The sequence below is a fragment of the Pan troglodytes genome, chromosome 16 (genome assembly GCF_028858775.2).
Source record: "Pan troglodytes isolate AG18354 chromosome 16, NHGRI_mPanTro3-v2.0_pri, whole genome shotgun sequence".
Lineage (NCBI taxonomy): Eukaryota > Metazoa > Chordata > Mammalia > Primates > Hominidae > Pan > Pan troglodytes.
The window spans coordinates 58,110,236-58,128,256 of record NC_072414.2 but is presented as its reverse complement, the minus strand read 5'-3'; the positions used below and the strand labels follow the sequence as shown (position 1 = coordinate 58,128,256).

General features: G+C 49.6%; 1 protein-coding gene and 1 long non-coding RNA gene across 24 annotated transcripts in view; one reads left to right on the top strand and one right to left on the bottom strand.

Moving 5' to 3' along the window:
* The window catches only part of MEGF11 (multiple EGF like domains 11), a 370,645-nt gene that overhangs the window by 128,065 nt on the left and 224,559 nt on the right, over positions 1–18,021 (top strand). For 22 of the 23 annotated variants that reach the window (XR_010151758.1, XR_010151757.1, XR_010151756.1 and 19 more), the window contains exons 3-4: positions 1,955–2,056; positions 6,760–6,860. Coding sequence is in view for 18 of the 23 variants with exons in the window: in XM_063795186.1 (XP_063651256.1) it covers positions 1,955–2,056; positions 6,760–6,860 (203 nt within the window). In the remaining 5 variants the exon portion in view is untranslated. Of the gene's footprint in view, positions 1–1,954; positions 2,057–6,759; positions 6,861–18,021 lie in introns of those variants that run through there. The other variant, XM_054667707.1, reaches the window with a different exon arrangement.
* On the bottom strand, positions 16,132–17,273 carry LOC107968642 (uncharacterized). Its single transcript, XR_001710016.3, has 2 exons — positions 17,166–17,273; positions 16,132–16,390 (listed from the first exon to the last, which is right to left on the bottom strand). It is a non-coding gene; the product is annotated as an uncharacterized LOC107968642 (long non-coding RNA).

Below are 18,021 nucleotides of genomic sequence, written 5' to 3'. Positions count from 1 at the left end.
TCGTTCAGCCCAGGGCATCCTGCAGAGCCTGGTCCCTGCCCTGTGACTGCCCCCTCCAGCCCTCTGCTGGGCTTCTCTCTGGGCATCCAAGGTCTATGTTAGGGCTGAAAAGGGAGGCTGGACCCCAAAGTGCTTAACAAAGGTGGGGAATCCATTCTGTGTGCTGGTCTTGCTCCCTCTCTCCCCACCTTGGTCAGGGAGGAAGGATCCTTCAGTGCCTAGCACGGGAAGTGAATCATTGCCTGTCAACATCTATTAAACACTTACTGTTTAAGCTTGTTACATGTATAGTGTATCTTGTTTTATTTTCCCACTGCCCTGAGAGATAGAGAATATTACTGCCCTCCTTTAATCCTCACAATAACCACACAGCCTGGTTAGACTTACAGGTGAGGAAACAGAAGCTTATATGAGTCAAACAACACATCTAAGGGCATGCTGCTAACAGGCAACAGGCTTCAAACTTGCCCCTCCTACTGCCTCCGTGTTTGGATTCCAGGGCCCGTGCACGCTCCCCATTCATCCTCTTGCTGTAAGTGAGGTATTCAGGAGATGTGCTGGAGCAAAGATTCATGCGATCCCAGAGTTGGAAGAGGACTCTGGGTGGCTGGAGTGAGGGTCGAGTTGCCTCAGTTTCCCCAAGCCTGGAGATAAAACAGGGTTTGGGCTGTTTTTTTCCTAGATGTGTGCCTCTGAGGCATATCTCAGGTGTGCCAGCTGGTGGGGGCACACCGAGAGCCCTCCTTACATCCCCAGTGCTTCAGAGAAACAGAATTTCCCACCACCCAGGCCTCTGAGCATTGTTGACTGCTTTTGGCCTCCTCCTTCTGGATGCCAGACCTTTGACCTTTCAGGCATCAGAGAGCCTACTGTGGACCCACTTGGGGAGCTGGCCTGCCCAGCCCCCTTGCAAGGTAACCAATGCAGTTTCCTCAGGCAAGGCAGACGTGCTTTACAGCCCGGACCCGGCCATCTGGCCCAGGTCAGTGAGCCTTCTGGGAAAAACACTGAATAATACCAGCCTACATAGAAATTAATTCCTTAGATCTCAGCTGAGGTCCTCTCTCCAGCCTGCTTAGGAAACATGAGTCCTCACTTCAGCATCCTGGCTTGAATGACACTTCATGCAACCCCTGCCAGGGGCCAGCAGGTAGAAAGGCTTATTTTGGTTAAGCTGAGATCTGCTTCCCTGTGGCTTCCACCTGCTGGTCCAGGTTTACAGCTAACGGGCAGGATGACAAAAACCACTTCTATCAGGGACATATCCTCCATGTACCCCCAGCTATACTAGAGGCAGAATAGAGTAGAAGGTAACTGGGGGAGCTTGTGGAAGCCACTTATGCCCCCTGATGCTCAGTTTCCTGGTCTGTAAAGTGAGAACAATTCCACCTGCCTAAGATTGTGAGGAATGAAACGTATTAAAACACTTGACACAGGGTGCTCAGTAAGTGTTAGCACCTATTGATACTGCAGTGTGAGCTGGGCAAGTCACTTTTCTCTGAACCATAGTTTCTTCCTCTATAAAATGGGGCCACTTACTTCATAGAGTTGCTGCAAAGACCAGCTTCCAAGCATGTTTTTTGAAAACCATAAAGATATGAACAATCACATATTTTAAAACTTGTTGGCTCTGCCTTCCAGAGCCACACAGAATAAAACTACCCCCCGCTTCTTTATTCATTCTCTGTTAAATGAACAAATGAACTCGAATTTTAGAAAATGATCTGGGCCAAAGGTCAGTAAATATGTCCTGGGGCCAACCTGGGGTCGGGGAGGCTGGAATATGAGGGCATTCAGGGCAGGGGGAGGATAGTTGGGAGGGGGGAGGTCAGAGCCTCCGGACACTTGGCTGTGGAGCTTGGCTCCTCAGGGCTGTGGGCTCAGATGCCCTGCGGAATATCAGCTCAGCTTCCCAAGTGCTAATCATGGCTCCCATCTCCCATCTGGTTCTCAGCTATGCTGTGACTGTCCAGGAATCGTATGCACACCCCTTCGATCAGATCTATTACACACGATGTACAGACATCCTCAACTGGTTCAAGTGCACCAGGCACCGGTGAGTACCTCTCTCAGATGATGGGGCAGGGAAAAGGCACTGGGCTCTCAGGGCTTGCCTCTGTGCAAGTTAGAAAAAGGCCGCTGGAGCAGACGTTGTCACGCTCCTCCACTCTGAACACCCAAGATGCTCTGCTGATGGCTTCTTTCTGGCCAAAAGAGCTTGCGGGTAGGACAGGCCAGCAGTGCTGGAGAGTTAATGCTCTTGAGGGCATCCCTCAACCAGGGATGGGGAGATGGTGGATAACTACCCCAACTTCCTCACACTTGGGATGGCAGGAACATCTCTTAGCCATGTTCTACATGTATCCTAGAAGTCTCCAGTGATGGAACCCCAGTTGCCCGTAGAAGTAACCTGCTCAATAATATACCATAGATTGGCTGCCTTTACTTCCCTGTCTCACTTTTCCATCCTCCTACCGGTACTTCCTAGGATTGCCTCCAAAATAAACTACTTGTTCTTGAATCCTTTTCTTAGGGTCTGCCTTTGGGGGAAAACCCAACCTAAGACAGCCCCCTGCCCTGAGCAGATGTAGCCCCATATCAGGGCATCTGGCTTGAAGAACAGAGTGCAGGCTAGAATTCAGCAACCTCTCGGCACCTTGGCCAGGCTTTCCTTAGCAGTGCTCAACATGAACAACTGCACATGGCAGTCTTGTACCCTTGTCTGCAGCCCTCCTGCAGGTTATATGTTATCATGTCACTCAGGGAAAGGCAAGAGGAAGGAAGAAACAACATGCTTTAAGGGATGACCCTGGGAAAGACACTTTATTTTGGGATTCCCAGTGTACTCATCAAACTTAATAATCTGGCCAGGTGCGGTGGCTCACGCCGGTAATCCCAGCACTTTGGGAGGCCGAGGTGGGCGTATCACAAGGTCAGGAGAATGAGATCATCCTGGCTAACACGGTGAAACTCCGTCTCTACTAAAAATACAAAAAATTAGCCGGGCGTGGTGGCGGGCGCCTGTAGTCCCAGCTACTAGGGAGGCTGAGGCAAGAGAATGGCATGAACTCCGCCATTCAGGTGGAGCTTGCAGTGAGCCGAGATCATGCCACTGCACTCCAGCCTGGGCGACAGAGCAAGACTCTCTCTCAAAAAAACAAAACAAAACAAAACAAAACAAAAAAACCTTAATAATCCTTGTTCCACCTACCCTGCAGTGTCCACGGAGGTCAGGAATGTGAAAATTACTTTGAAAAATACAGGGGAAAATGGAGGAAAGTGTGAGATATTAGCCACATGTGAAGCGACACTATTTGAAGGGTGAGAGACTAGCTGTTGAAGGGTAAATAAGGTAGTAAGGGAGAGACCCCAGGGTGGGCCATTTTCCTAGTTGCTGAATATCTGTTGATTCCAGATTTCTCCTTTGCTTTCTCCTATGAGCCCAGTTCCTCTTTGAGGATAATTCAGGAATCATGCTGGGCGGCAACGTAGATGAGAAAACTCATTCTGTGCTGAGAAGCGGAAGTCCTGGTTTTCTTTGAGGTTTTGCTACTAACTGGCTGTGAGACATTGAGCAGAGCTATGCTTGCTGCTTTAAAATCCTTGCCTGCTAATTCCAACATCTGGGTCATCTCAGGGTTGGTCTTCACTGATTGGCTTTTTTTTCTGCATGGGTAGTTTTTTTTTGACAGAATCCCACTCTGTTGCCGAGGCTGGAGTGCAGTGGCACGATCTCAGTTCACTGCAATCTCTGCCTTCCTGGTTCAAGCAATTCTCCTGCCTCAGCCTCCTGAGTAGCTGGGATTACAGGCACCCGCCACCACACCCTTCTAATTTTTGTATTTTTAGTAGAAATGGGGTTTCGCCATATTGGCCAGGCTGGTCTCGAACTCCTGACCTGGTGATCTGTTCGCCTCAGCTTCCCAAAGTGCTGGGATTACAGGCGTGAGCCACCATGCCTGGCCAGTGTGTTTCTTTATATGCCTAGTAATCTTGGATTATATTGTAAGCATTATGAATGACATGGGGAGACCGGATTCTGTTATGTTCCTCCAGAGAATATTAATTTGTTGTTGTTTGTTTATTTCTTTAGCGGCCTGGTTACTTGGCTAAACACAAATTCCAAACTCTGAAAGTTTAATATTTTTAGCATTAGCTAGGCTGCTTGGAATATGTCCTCCGTAAGGATAAATCGGTGGCCAGACACTTGGGCAGGGATTTTACAAAAATGTTGGGGCTCCCTTTTTGTGACTCTCACCTTTTAAGGTTTCCCCTTTCACCTGCTACCTGCTGGGTCCACCCTGGACTTGTCCTGTGGTTCTTCAAACGAGCAAGGTTGTGTGTTTTCTATCTGAATTTTAGTTGCCCGGAGTATTGTTGTGCTAACTTGCCCAGCACCATTCCCTTCTCTCAAATGTCCACTTGCCTCCAGTATCGGCCTGCTTTTGTCCTCCCTCAAGTGCCTTCAGGTAGTTGTTTTGTATATTTCCCCCTAGATTTTATAGTTGCTATTTGCAGAAAGGTGGTCCAATAGGAGCAACTCAGCTATTACTGCATCCCCTTCCTCTAGCATTTGACTGTGGAATGAGGAGGTGGGACTAAATGCTCTCTTTCACCCCACCAATTTTGCCAGAGTTGGCTGCTTGCGGCCCTGGTCAAAGACAGAGGCAGAAATAGTAGTGCTGCTCCTCCCAAAGCCCTGGCAGGCCCAGTGTGAGAGCCAAGTTTGCTCAGGGGTGTGGCCCTTTTGGGTACTTGGAGGCTAGGGCTGCCATCCATCACCACTGAGGTGGTGGCCGCTTATTAAAATAGGCTGTATTCCTAGAACATGAATTATTTTGCTAAATTATTAAGTTGCCTTGCAGCTTTCCTGATGACCTAGAGTGTGCATGCTAACAGCTTGCACCCTCCGTCAGCTTTGGTGTGGAATGGCATGTTTTAACCCAGCATCCTTCCCCTGAGAGCAGCCTGGCACCTGGCCTTGCTTCCCTCTCTTGCTTTCCAACCTGCACAGGGACAAACAAAGATGGGTGAGCTAGAAACAATGGGTGGCAACTCTCTCCTGAGGGGCGTTAATGATGCCCAGACCACCCCCCATTGCGGGGCTTGGGGATAATCCTGTTTGCTGGGGAGAACAGGCTGGATGACCTCTGAGTCGATTCTGAGTCATTCTTTACCTGAGAGGCTTATACAACCCCTGAAACTGCCGGGAGCTGTCTTCTGTGCTGGGGAAGTAGCTTTACTTTGAGGCCAGCTTTCCTTCCATTATGGGTTTTTGACAAAGTTGAATGACCTTAGCTTACGACATTCCCAAATATTACAGATTTCCCCAGAGTTCTGCACTGTCATTTGTTATGAAGTGAGGGCTTTAAGGTGTGGGAGGGTTGTCCCAGCCTGTATTACAGGACTCTCTTCCCAAGCTGGCCTGGCCCTCCATGGAACGCAGCCTATAGGCGTCTCTGATGACCAGACCCTGCTGCTGTGCTGCTGAGGAAGAGTCCACAGGGCAAGCTCCCCTTGGGTGCTGATGGAAAAGTGGAAAGAGGTCTGGCTTCAAGGCCCAAGGACTTGGGGTTGGGTCCAAGTTCCACTCCATGACCTTGGGCAGGTCACTTCCTCTCTCTAGTCTCTAGTGGCCACTTCAAATCTCTTCCACTTTGACTCTCCATGTGAAGAAGGGGCTTTGCCTATGAATACCCCATTTTGATTTCCTTCTAAGGACTCAGTATTTCTTTTTACTTACTCCTTCACTGTGGCCATCTGTAAGGCCAGAATCTACCCTGTGAAACCTGGTAGAGGGCAGTAGGTTAAGCCTAGCAGCTTTGAAATTGGAGTGAGCTAGGTTTGAATCCTGGCTCTGACCCTGATTAGCTGTGCTGGTCACTAACTTCACTAATTTTCGTTTTCTTATTCATAAAACAAAGGGTGGGGAGTTGAGGGGAACATAAAAAAATAGAATAAAAGCTTAAAAGAGAAAGAAATAAAATAAAGGGGGATAGTAATGGTGCCTGCCCCAGGGAATGGAATGAAATGTTGATCATAGTCCCTCTGGCATAGGGCTAAGGTTTAACACTTGTGTCAGCATAAGGTCTGGAACTCACGTGTCTGACTCCCAGTGCTGCAGCTCCATGGGCCTCAGCTTCTTCCTTTGCAGGGTGAAGGGTCAGTTCAGGGCCTTCCCAGGGATGGTATGCGAGGCTCCTCTCCCGGAGGTGTTATTTTTGGTGTGGGGGAGATTAATCTACTCTCCGGGACTGAGTTGGACTCAAAGGGTCCTTTTGCTGACTCTGCCTCAGTTCTTCAAGTGGGGGGACCAATACTCAGGGGGCTGTGAGCAGTCTGGCTTGTTAGAGGGGTGGGACGGGGCGGGCACAGAAACCCTCAGGGCCTGACTCCTATCCAGGTCACCCCGTGGGCTCTTCAAGCCCAGAATCTGGGTGTTTTAAGGAACTAAGGAGAAGTTCATGGTTGCCCTCCACGATGTCACTCCAGAAAGTATCTTCTGCAGCCCTTCTATTTAGAAGCGACTGGGGAAAAGTCAGCAGGTTTAGTAAGTGCCATGTTAGTAATACATTCTGCATCACAACAGCCCAAATCCCACTATTGATTTTTTTATTGTGTTCCTTCATATTTGAAGTCGCCATGCATTTTAAAGTAATTATTGAATGGCATCCTCAATATAGCTTAACACAAATATCATTCTAAATGGGAGTGATTGATTTTCAATACTTTCAAGTGGCTTTCTCCCTTGTGCCTTAGGATCAGTTATAAGACGGCGTATCGGAGAGGCCTCCGGACCATGTACCGGCGGAGGTCCCAGTGCTGCCCTGGCTACTATGAGAACGGAGACTTCTGCATACGTATGTAGGGGCTGCTGCTGTTCTGCCCTCAGTGGGGAAGGGAGGAGAGGCAAAAGGAGGGGAGGGGAGGTGGGGCTGATATCCACGGCCCCTAGGCAGCAGTCCTCAGCCAGATGGCTCCAGAAGTCCCTGCCTGCTGCCAGTGCTCAGAAGGAATAATGAGTTTGGTGCAAATACAGTAGCAAGGGTTGGGCCATCAGATCAACCTCCTTACAGGGTGGATGGAAGTGCGTGAGTTCAAGGCCTTGATGGGGGATAGGGGAGAAGTGGCTCCTTCTGGAGTGGGCACTCTGAGAAGCAAGGGAGAAGAAGTGCTGGGTGCCTGGCACAGGGTTAAGATGTGCAGGTGCTCAAGACAGCTTTGCTGGATGGAAGGAGAGATGGATGGGTATGTAGATGGACAGTTGGATGGGTGGAAATGGGAAAGGGAGGAAGGGAGGCTGAGTTGTTGGATGTCAAAACCACAGTAAGAAAAGGATGGGGGCAAAGATGAGATGGACCATGAGGAAGTGGTTCCGGGAGCTGGGAGGATTTCCAAAAAGGATTTGGGGGACATTGGAGAAGAGGTGGGTGCATGAAAGACAAACATTGACTCTTTTCCTATTTGCTTAGAGCAGCTCAGAAAATGCAGGCCTTAGTGTCCCCTAAGAAAGACAAGAGCTGAGTTGCCGGCAGCTGCAGGCCCTCTGGGAGAAGAGCAGTGTGGTGCAGTGGAGGCACCCCGGAGCAGGAGCCTGTAGATATGGGCTTCCTAGCTATGGGGCTTTGGGAAAGTCACTTAATCTCTCTGGGAGGATGATCGTAGGGTCCCTGTTGGGTTCTAAGGGACTCTTTCCCCAGTCACCTCCGACCCAGTGACATGGGGCCAGTGGACTTTCCAGCGGGCCTTAGAAGGTTCCCTCTACTGTAGGAGAGTGTCAGAGGAGCTGGGAGGCCCTCGTTTAATGACTGAGAAGAGATTCCACCCCCAAAGCTTCTGCCTCTTCATTTGGAGAGCAATTTTCCTTGTTAGTATTCTCTTTGCCATTCGAGTGGGTAGAGAGAGTTCGCACCAGAGGGAAAATTTGGGCAGAGTGGGTGTGTTGATGTTGGGAATAAAATGACAATTTTCTCCTACTGTTGTTACATCTCCCCCAATGCTGGAGAAACTCAATTCTAATTGCATTACAAGAATGAATGAAAAATGTACCCTCCAATGGGTTCGGTAGTGATGGTTTTGTAGGAAAGATACAAAGCAGTTCACCTAAAAGGCCGTTCCTCAGGGGCAGGGCAGAGGACTGAGCTAGGATGAGGCCTTGGTCAGTACCTCACCTGGGATGGGGTAACCGAGACCCAGGTGTAGATGTGAGATCAGTACTAAGGCTTTCCTGCTGCTGCTCTGTCTGTATGGAGTAGTGCGAAATCAGACCAGGGGCAGGACACGGGACTCACAAAGCCTCAGAGACAGATGTAAGCGGCCCGCCCAAGCTCAGGGCCCAGTGATGGACTCAGGGAAATTATGAAGGGAGTTTGGACGTCAGCGCAGAGATCCAGGAATGGACGAGCACATTTCCTTTCTAATTTCCATTAGTGAACGGTGGCAAAGCTCTTGGAAAATGAAGAGCAGGGCAGAAGTGCTAAGCGTCCTGATTGCACAGGAGGCCCAGTCTTGCTGACTGGCAAGGGCAGTTTATACCTTCCGACTTACTCCTTATGTAACCACTGGATACTACCTTCTGGCCAGGTGACCCTAGGACGGTCCACCAGGAAATCAAGCTCAAAAAGCCACTTTCAGGATGAAAGACTTCTAGGAGGGGACAGGAGAGTTCTGGCAGGGAGATGGGATGTGTGGCACCCTAGGTGCTGGTAGTAATGACACAGAATCACAGGGGTCTGGGTTTGATCCTTGCTCTGCCACTGCCAGCTTCTTCCTCTTTATCTTCATCATCTTCCCAGCACCTGCCACATGCCAGGCACCATTCTGATCACTTTACATACGCTGATCCATCTACTGCTCCCAACAGCCCTATGAGGAAGGTATCCTTATTTCTCTCATTTGACAGATGGGGAAACTGAGTCATAGAGCTTCTGTAATTTGCCCAAGATCACACATCTGGAAAGTGGCAGAACTTGGATTTGAATCCAGGCTCTCTGGCTCCAGAGTCTCTGCACTTGGATGGCTTGGGCAGGCTGCTTGTCTCTTCACGAACCTAGGCAAGGCTTTACCTCTCTGAACCTCAGTTTTCATTCATGTAAAATGGCAGCAGTAACACCTGCACTCACCAGGCACAGAGTGGGGGTTGAGTAAATGTCAGTTCCCTCCTCCGTGGCATTGGTGCTCCATATTGTTTGAGTCCTGGCTTTTAGTTGCTCAAAGAGGCCCATGGACACTGTCCCTGGGAAAACGCATAGTACCTATATAAACATACCAACACACAAAGTCCTTTGCATTGAGTTCATGGGTTCATTGGGTTCATGGATCCCCTGAAACCCTTACAGGGTCCTTGTTGCATGGTAACGTTACCACATGTTCATGTTACCCATGCAGCATGTATTTGTTACTTCTTGCTACGCAAGATGCAGGGGCATAGATACAGATGATGGATAGTTGCTGCCTTCAAGGAGTTTCCAGCCTAGTCAAAGGAGGGGACTTAGAGTATGCTACAGGGTGTACTAGAAAGGTGTTTCAAGCCAGTATTTATTAAGCACCTACTATAGCCCACCCACAGTGCTGTGCTACGAGATAGAAGAGAAGAGTTAGAAATACAAATAGCCCCTGCCCTTGTGGAATCTACTTTCATGATGGGAAGGCGGGACTAACACTCAGTAAAATCATTCCATAACAGCCCAGAGACTGGATGTGAAAAAGGCTAGACAGAGACAGTCAAGCGCGGCAGGAGAGAATGCTGCCACCTGCTTCACGGGGCCTTGAGCTCCATCTTGAGGGTTGCAATGACGCCGTCAGGGGTGGGTGGGAGAGGGAACCCCATCAGCAAAGGCATGGAGGTGGGCGGTGAGGAGGCTGGCCAGACCCCAGAGGGCAGACCTGGGCTGCAGCGGGAGGTGCAGGTGGCTGGGTTGGGTGTGTCAATTGTCTAGGGTGGCTATTACAAAGTACCACAGGCTGGGCGGCTTCACCGGCAGCGGTTTATCGTCTCACAGTTCTGGGGCTCAGAAGTCTGAGATCCAGGTGTTGGCAGGGCTGCTTCCTCCCGGGGCTGGGCGAAGGGTCTGTTCCAGCCTCTCTCCTTGCTTCTGGTAGTTTCCTGGCTGCAACAGCAGGACTCTGATCGTCACATGGTGTTCTTCCTGTGGCTTCACATTTCCTTGTTATGAGCACAGACGTCATAGTGGATTAGAGCTCACTCTAATGACCTCATTTTTAACTTGATTACCTTTTAAGACCCTATCTCCAAATAAGGGCGTGTCTCAGGTGCTGCGGCTTGAGACTTTAACATAGGAAATCTGAAGAGGCTGGTGTCAGCTGTTTAAGACCCTTGATTGCCTTTTAAGACCCTATCTCCAAATAAGGGCATGTCTCAGGTGCTGCAGCTTGAGACTTTAACATAGGAAATCTGAAGAGGCTGGTGTCAGCTGTTACCAGCATCCTCCTGTTCTTGTTTATTGTGATGGGAGGAAAGGTACGGGGCACCAACTGGCCCCACATGGGCTTTGGCACTTGCCCATGAGAGAATGGAGACCCCAGGGTGAGGGAGCTTGTGAGAGGGAGAAATGGTAGTGAGAGGGTGAAGAATGACGCCAGGGCACTGGGGGACAGATGGGAGGCTTGTGAGCCTGGGAGCATTCAGGGGCTGGTGCCTGCAGCCCTGCCCCGCGACTTGTCTCTCCCGATCGCTCAGAGGCCAGAGAACCTCCAACTTCACCAGAACCTGGTGAGAACCCATCGGATGCCAAGAGTTCTCTGGATCCTGCACAAGAACATCACCTGTGCCCTGAGCAGGGCGGGAGGATGTCATCTTCCCTTCAGAGTCACCTTCTGGGAACCTTGTTTCTTGCAGGCTGACAAGGAGCAGGCCCGGGCGTGAAAGCCTTGGCTGACTCAGCCACCAACTTGCTCTGCAATCTTGGGCCAGTCCTTTGCCTCTGTGGAGCAGCGGTGACATAGGACGGACCATCCCTGTGTGTGGAAGGAGGAAGAGATGGAACAGGGACCCAGAGTGTCCTGGAAAACACAGAGCTCAATACAGATGCAGGGGGGCACTGTTTTTCTCCTCTCTGTACAATTTCGTCTGCCTTTGAACTGCCATTCTCATCTGGGAGCCCTCCTGAAACCATCCATACCAGAGCTTCCCACCCACCCCTGCCCAACTCATACCTCTTTCCGCTTCCATTATCTACAGCTACAGCGGAGTCCTGGCCCACTTTGGTCACCAGGTATGAAATATTTCCTAGAGATCACTAGGCAGAAGTGCCTGCCTGCCTTCCTCCCTCCCTCCAAGCTTCCCTTTCTTCCTTCTTTCAGGACAGAGGCATTTTTGCCTCTGCAGATGGAGCTAGTTTTATGTCTTGCAGAAGCAGACTTTCACATATGTAGTAGAGTTTGAGGCACTTTGGGAAGCTCTGTTCTTTGAAAATATTAGTCTTGTATCAAACCAGATGATACAGGACTGAGTTATGAGCATACTGAGTTTTGCTGCGGTAACAGACAACGTCCAAATCCCAGTGGCTTGTAACAGTGAAGTTTAATTTCTTCTTCATATTAGGTGTCCGCCGTGGGCTAGCTAAGGCCTGCTCCTTGTCAGCCTCACCCCAGGTCCTAGGCTGATGGAGCAGCAACTCTCTGGAATGTTGCTAGTTGCTGTGGCAGAGAGAAGAGGGCTCTAGTTAGTCTTGAAGGCAGAGAGGGTCAGAAACATTTAGTGAGCAGTATTAGTTACTATCACAAGTCCCACACAGATGGCCATGTTGCTCACAAACCACAACTCATTCAAATGTATCTTTGGTAAGCACTTAATAACAATGTGAGACAGGTTCTGTGTGCTTGACTCCAGCGGTTCTCAAACGTGAGCTGCCGAACCAGAATCACCTGGGGGACTTTGTTATACCACAGACTGCTGGGCCCCAGTCCCAGAGTCTCTGATTCAGAAGATTTGAGGTGGGGCCCAAGAATTTGCATTTCTAACAAGTTCCCAGGTGATCCTGATGGATGGGAACTACACTTGAGAACCACTAGGCAACGGTTTCTTTTTCTTTCTTTCTTTTTTTTTTTTTTTGAGAAGGAGTTTCGCTCTGTCGCCCAGGCTGGAGTGCAGTGGTGCAATCTCGGCTCACTGCAAGCTCCGCCTCCCAGGTTCACACCATTCTCCTGCCTCAGCCTCCAGAGTAGCTGGGACTACAGGCGCCCGACACCGCACCTGGCTAATTTTTTGTATTTTTAGAGAGACGGGGTTTCACTGTGGTCTCGATCTCCTGACCTCGTGATCCACCCGCCTCGGCCTCCCGAAGTGCTGGGATTACAGGTGTGAGCCAAGGGTTTCTTTACTGACTCAGTTTGCGAATCTGTTGGCCCAGCAGGTGCATCCCCTAAGTACTCAGGGCTTCTGCTGCGGGCGGCAGCAGGGAGAAAGCATGCCTCACTGCAGCGGGCAAGGAGGGGGAGTCTATCTGCCCAATTCCCCGTCTCCTGTTTCCTTTTGGTCGACATAGTTTCCCCCCGGCAAATGAACTCCCTCAAGCTTCCAGGTGAAATCTTCTGGCCCTTTCAGTGGTGGCTTGGAATGCCAGAGGCCACCCTCTGCAGTATGGTTTTCAGGAAATCCAGAAGTGGAGGGATCCACAAGAAACTCCAGGCACGTATTCAGCTGATGGGCCCAGCTGGCTTGGGGAGCATAGGTTGTCCCCAGGGAAAGGGACTGTGCCAACCCTAGGAGGTGGTCTACACACGGTGTCCGAGGGAGCCAGCAGCTGAGGGTCTGGGAGACTGGCCTCACGGGTGGACTCTGGTTGAGGGGAGAGGATTCTGGTCGGGGGTTGGGCAGGGGGTCAGGCAGTGTAAGATTTAATTCAGTAAATTCGACACATGAACTCTGCCAAATTAGGTACTCCTGTTTCATTATTGCTGTTGCTTTGCACAATTATTGTTTAAATTTAAATTGAATTCCTATGTTTCATAATTCCTTTGCTCATCATCTCTTGCATCACTCTCCTAGGTTCAGCCTCATTCTTCTTGAAAGTTCTTTAGTTCTTTCAGGGAAGGTCTATGAGTTACCAATGCTCCTATGCTTTATTTGTCTTATGCTTTGATTTTGCCTTTGCTCTTGAATGATAGTTAAGCTGCCTGTGACATTCTAGGCTTTCAGTCATTTTCTTCCAACAGTTTGGGAAGTGGTGTTCCATTGTGTTCTGGACTTTGTCTTGCACTGCCCTGCAGTTTCCCTAGGATGTGTCTGGGTGTGGAGTTTTTGGGGGTTTTTATTTGTTTGTTTTATACTGTTTGCTTCTCAGAGGTATATATCATCTTTGAGCTAAGGATTCATGTCCTTCATCGATTCTGGAAAATTGCCAGCCACACCTCTTCAAAAATCTCCTTTCTTCCATTCTCTTAATTTCTCCTGTTGGAGCTCCAATATGTTGGATCCTCGTATTCCATCTTCTGTCTCTCCTAAGTTCTCATTTTCAGTCTCTTTATCTCTCCATGCTGCACCTTGGACATTTTCCTTAGATCCATTTATTAGATGCTGTGGTTCTGCTAATGAACCTGTCTGGTGTGGTCTTAATTTCAGTTTCGGTTTCATTTCTAGGAGTGCCATTGGTTCTTTTTCGGATATGCTGTGCTTTTTCTGTCGTGTCCTATTCTTTCATTATGAATTCCATTCCTTCTTTTATTGCTTTAATTATTTTAAACATATTTCTTTTATAGTGTCTTTCAGATAGTTTTATCTCGAGCGATTAGTTCTATTAGCTCAAGTTCCTAGAGTATCAATTCTCCTGTTCATGGAGCCTGCTGATTCTCCATTATGGCAGATTGTTTCCTTGTACAGGTTGTACTTTTTTTTTTTTTTTTTTTTTTTACTATTAATTTAGCCCTTTCTTCCCTCCCTTATGCCCCAAATTGTTCAGGGGCCCTACACATGAGTTTTACATTTTCTTGTTGGGCACTCTAATGGTTTCCTCCGGTTCAAGATCACCCTTTACTTTGGTAGCCTGATTTGGGATTTTATGCTGTGTTTGGTAAAGGCTTGGGGTGTTTTTTCTCTTAATTGATGTGAATTTTACATACCATAAAATCATTTTAAAGTGTGCAATTCAGTGGCATTTAGTATATTCACGATGTGCAAATATCACCTCTATCTAATCACCCCTAAAGGAGACCCCATACCCATTCAGCAGTCACTGCCTGTTCCCCTATCCTGGCTTTTTGTTTCTTGTGGGAGACTCTTTTTCTCCATCCAGAATACCTTGTTTATCTCTAGGTTGGTGGGTAGCATGTTCAAATCCCCCCTACATGGAGCTGGCGACTTCCAAGGCCAAGTCTGCCCTTGAGTGGGTGTGAAGTCCCTGGCTCCCAGCCTGCGCTGGGGGTGGGGGGTGGTGGGTGGTGGCTGTAGCCAAGTCTAATGTTCCCTGAGCTACCTTGGCTTCAGCATCTCACATTCTGCTCTCCTATAAACTCCCCCTTTCCCCAACACTTAGAAATTTACTGTGCTCTCCTTAGAGCTCAGCTATGCATTTAAACATATTTTTACTGTATTTTGGGAGCACTTTTGTAGCATGAGGAGCTGCATTAGCACTTTCTCCATATCACTGGAACTGACTCTGTTTTACAGAGAGAAGTGGAATGGGGGCTTTATAACCAACCCCTGTGACATTTAATTCAGTGCCTTCTTGGAGTGATTGCTAACTTTCAACCATAATAATGACAATTGTGTAATGTCTGGTGGTTTAGCCGGCGCTTTCACCTGCAGTATATCATCTGCTCAGTAGACTGGAGAAGTGAGCATTATTGTTACTGCCCTTTTACAGGACAGAAAACTGAAGCTCAGAGAGGCTAAGTGACTTGTCCACATGGATAAGTGGCAGGCCCAGATTTCAGATGGGTGCAACTTCAAATCCTGTACTTTCCCCTCCTGTAGTGGGTTTTCTCTGAGTAGGAGAAAGCTGTGGCCAGAAGAGAGAAGTGGGGTCAGTCAAGAGGGCAGGGGAGGAGGTTTGGAGGGGGAGGAGGGGACTGAAGCTATACTGGTTTGAGCTCAAATTTTTGCTAAGGTGGGTCCTAACAGGCGCCAGGATCAAGGTGCCAAGAGGGCATGGGGGGTGGAGGAAAGGGCATATGTGTAAGCAGCATGGTGGGGCCTGTCTGAAACTCAGCCTCTCCCTAGCTGCTAGGTAAAAACTCCCTGCTAAACCTCTAAGAGGCTCCCCAAGGAGTCTTGCCTGCTGCCATCACCAGAAACAGTGTTGACACCACTCTCTTGGGTCACCAACACCTGGTGCTGAGCTTTGCTGCCTAGAAGAACAACATCCATCCATCACCATTTATTATTATTAGATATCTATGCCTTGCAGGTACTACTAGGTCCTGGGGATGCAGAGATGAATAAGAAGCACATGGTCTAGCGGGAGAGATGCCATCACAGAAGGATAAGCACAGTTTAAATAGGGAGGCAAGGAAGGCATGGCTGCCCGTCCACCCCCGACAGAGCCCCACTGAGAGGTCAAAGTTAATGCAGCCACCGTGGTCTGGTCCCCAGTCTGTGGGCTTAGAACATTGATTTAGAATGTTCAGAGTAGCTGAGACCCAGGTGATGATTCACACTGACCAAACTCATAAATACGGATGCTTAACCCTGATACCAATTAATTCATTTGCAATGAGAAACGTAACTACCAAAGATTTGTCCTTGTCCACTTGTTAGTGCTTGTCAGGCCCTCAATAAATAATTGTTGAAAGAGAGAATTCATGGTCTGGGCACCCACAATGCCTGGTGGTCTGTCTGGATTCCCCCTTCTGTTAATGCCTATTTTGGATTCCTCCTGTTCCACCCTGGAACTCTGCCTGTTTGGGAGCCACACGGTGGTTGGTACAAGTACTCTGTACCCACCATCCTGTCTCTCCCTTGGCCCTGCCACCCCTGGGCCCCTCTGCACCCTTCTCCTGCTGGTTGTGAAGCTGCTGTGCCTGTCCATCTCTCCCACTCTGAAGTGAGTTCCTGAGGCAGAGGGATCAAGTCTCTGCAAGGCTTTCCCCAGGGCCAGGCACGGTGTCCAGCCCTGAATACTGATTAACCACTGAATTGAGTGAGTGAGTGAAATAGACTCATACCACAAATACTGAGAGACCTCTTAGGGAGAGGCAACTGGCTTTATCTAGGGATGGTAGGAAAAGGGGTCAAGGAAGACCCCTTCAGGGAGGTGAGTTTTGAGCTGAGTCTGAAAGATGAGTAGGAATTCACCAGGAGAACAAGAGATGGGCAGTGGGTAAGACGGAGCTTCAGACCTCAGCCGGCCGGAGAGTGACTCCACTCACTTCCTCTGCTAGCTGTGTGCCCCCGAGCACGTTGTTTTGCCTCTCCATACCTCGGCTTTCTCATCTGTAAAATAGAGTCCCATTGGGTAACTACCTCTTCGGGCTATTGTGAAGATTCAATGAGTTGCTACAAATAAAGCATTTAGTAGAGGGCCTGGCATGTGAAGAGCTCAGTAAAACTTAGCTATTGTTCTTGGTTTACTTCTGTGAGGGAGGGCCTCCTCTGGCAGAGGGGCAGCATGAGCAAAGGTGAGACGTAGGAGACAGCAGAGGGGTCAGGACACTGCCCGGACAATCTCATGAGGTCATCAAGGGGTTTAAGTAGCAAGCGATGCCGTGAGGTGGTATCAGGGAGTGGTTGCTCTGGGGGCAGCAGCATGGACCACCAGTGAAGGTGGTGAAAGGCAAGTTATGGGGGGTGTGCGGGGATGGGTGAGCCATGGACGGCTGTGTTCAAGGACTTGGTCAAGGGGATGAAGACCTGGGGTCTGGCGGCTGGGTTTTGCTGGCCAAGCTCTAGCTTTCCCTGGCAGGACTTTCCTCCACCCTCAGTGAGTGCCAGCAGGGCCCCTCGTGCTGATACAGCCGTGGGAGGATTGAGGCATCGCTTCTTAATCACCAGCTGTGGCTGTAATTAAGCCTCTGCCATCTGCACCGGGCGGCCTCTGAAGGGAAGCCTTTGGTTGTGTCAGAAGCAGTCAGGCATTTATGTAAGCTCTCTTCCTGGGTTTTCCTGGGCCAGCTGAAGCCCATAAAGTGGCTACCCTGTGCCCAGTCTAAGCGCCAGTTTCTCTACGGGAACTTGCCAATGGCCCCCTTTTGATCTTCTGAATTCATACCTTGCATGTCTGGTCCTTGTTGGGCGTTAGCTGCTTGATGCTGCAAGCCCCACATAGCCTGGCCCCAGCTGACTCTGTGCTTCCCACGCTGGCCTCCTGGCTCCTCCTGCACACAGGAAGCCTTGGCAGTTCCTGTTCCCTCTGCCCGGAATGCTCTTCCCCAGATAGCCACATGGCACCAGATGGCCCGTCCCTCATTTCATTCAGTCAAATACTGTGTTTCAGAGAGGCTTCCGTGACCGCCCCATCTGCAGTGGCGGCCTCCTCCCTGACATCTTTCTATACCCTCTTAGCCTGTTTTGTTTTGTTTTGTTTTTTTCTTTGCACTATCACTACCTGGCATAGAATATACATTTTTAAAATTTCTGTCTCCTCAATGGAACTATACACTCAACACAGATCACTGTAGAGTCTACAGTGGGTCATGATGTGCCAGGCACATAGTAGGGGCTCAGAAAATAGCCTTGGAAAATTGGAGGCACCTTCAATCCGCTCTATTCCTGCCTTGCCCCACTGCTGTGGTTTCTGGCATTTTCTTCCTCTCCGTCCAGGGCTGCCCACTCCAGGTGCGTTCCCCAGGGTCCTTCACATGAGACTCGTGATTCTCTGTCTTGCTCCTCAAGGTCCCGTTACCTGACTGCTGAGCCTCTGCATCCCGCCCAGCTGCCTGAGTTCTCCACATTCTCTCATTCCCTGGGGCTTCATGCAGGCTGCCCTCGCCTCCTTGAACCCCCATCCTGCTCTTGCAGTTTTTGCATACTGGTCCTTGAAAACTCAGTGTGGAGCCTAACATTCTCTGGGAGCCCCACTCGACACCTCCCTACCCAGCCCCGGCCCTGTCTTGATTGCAGCCCCT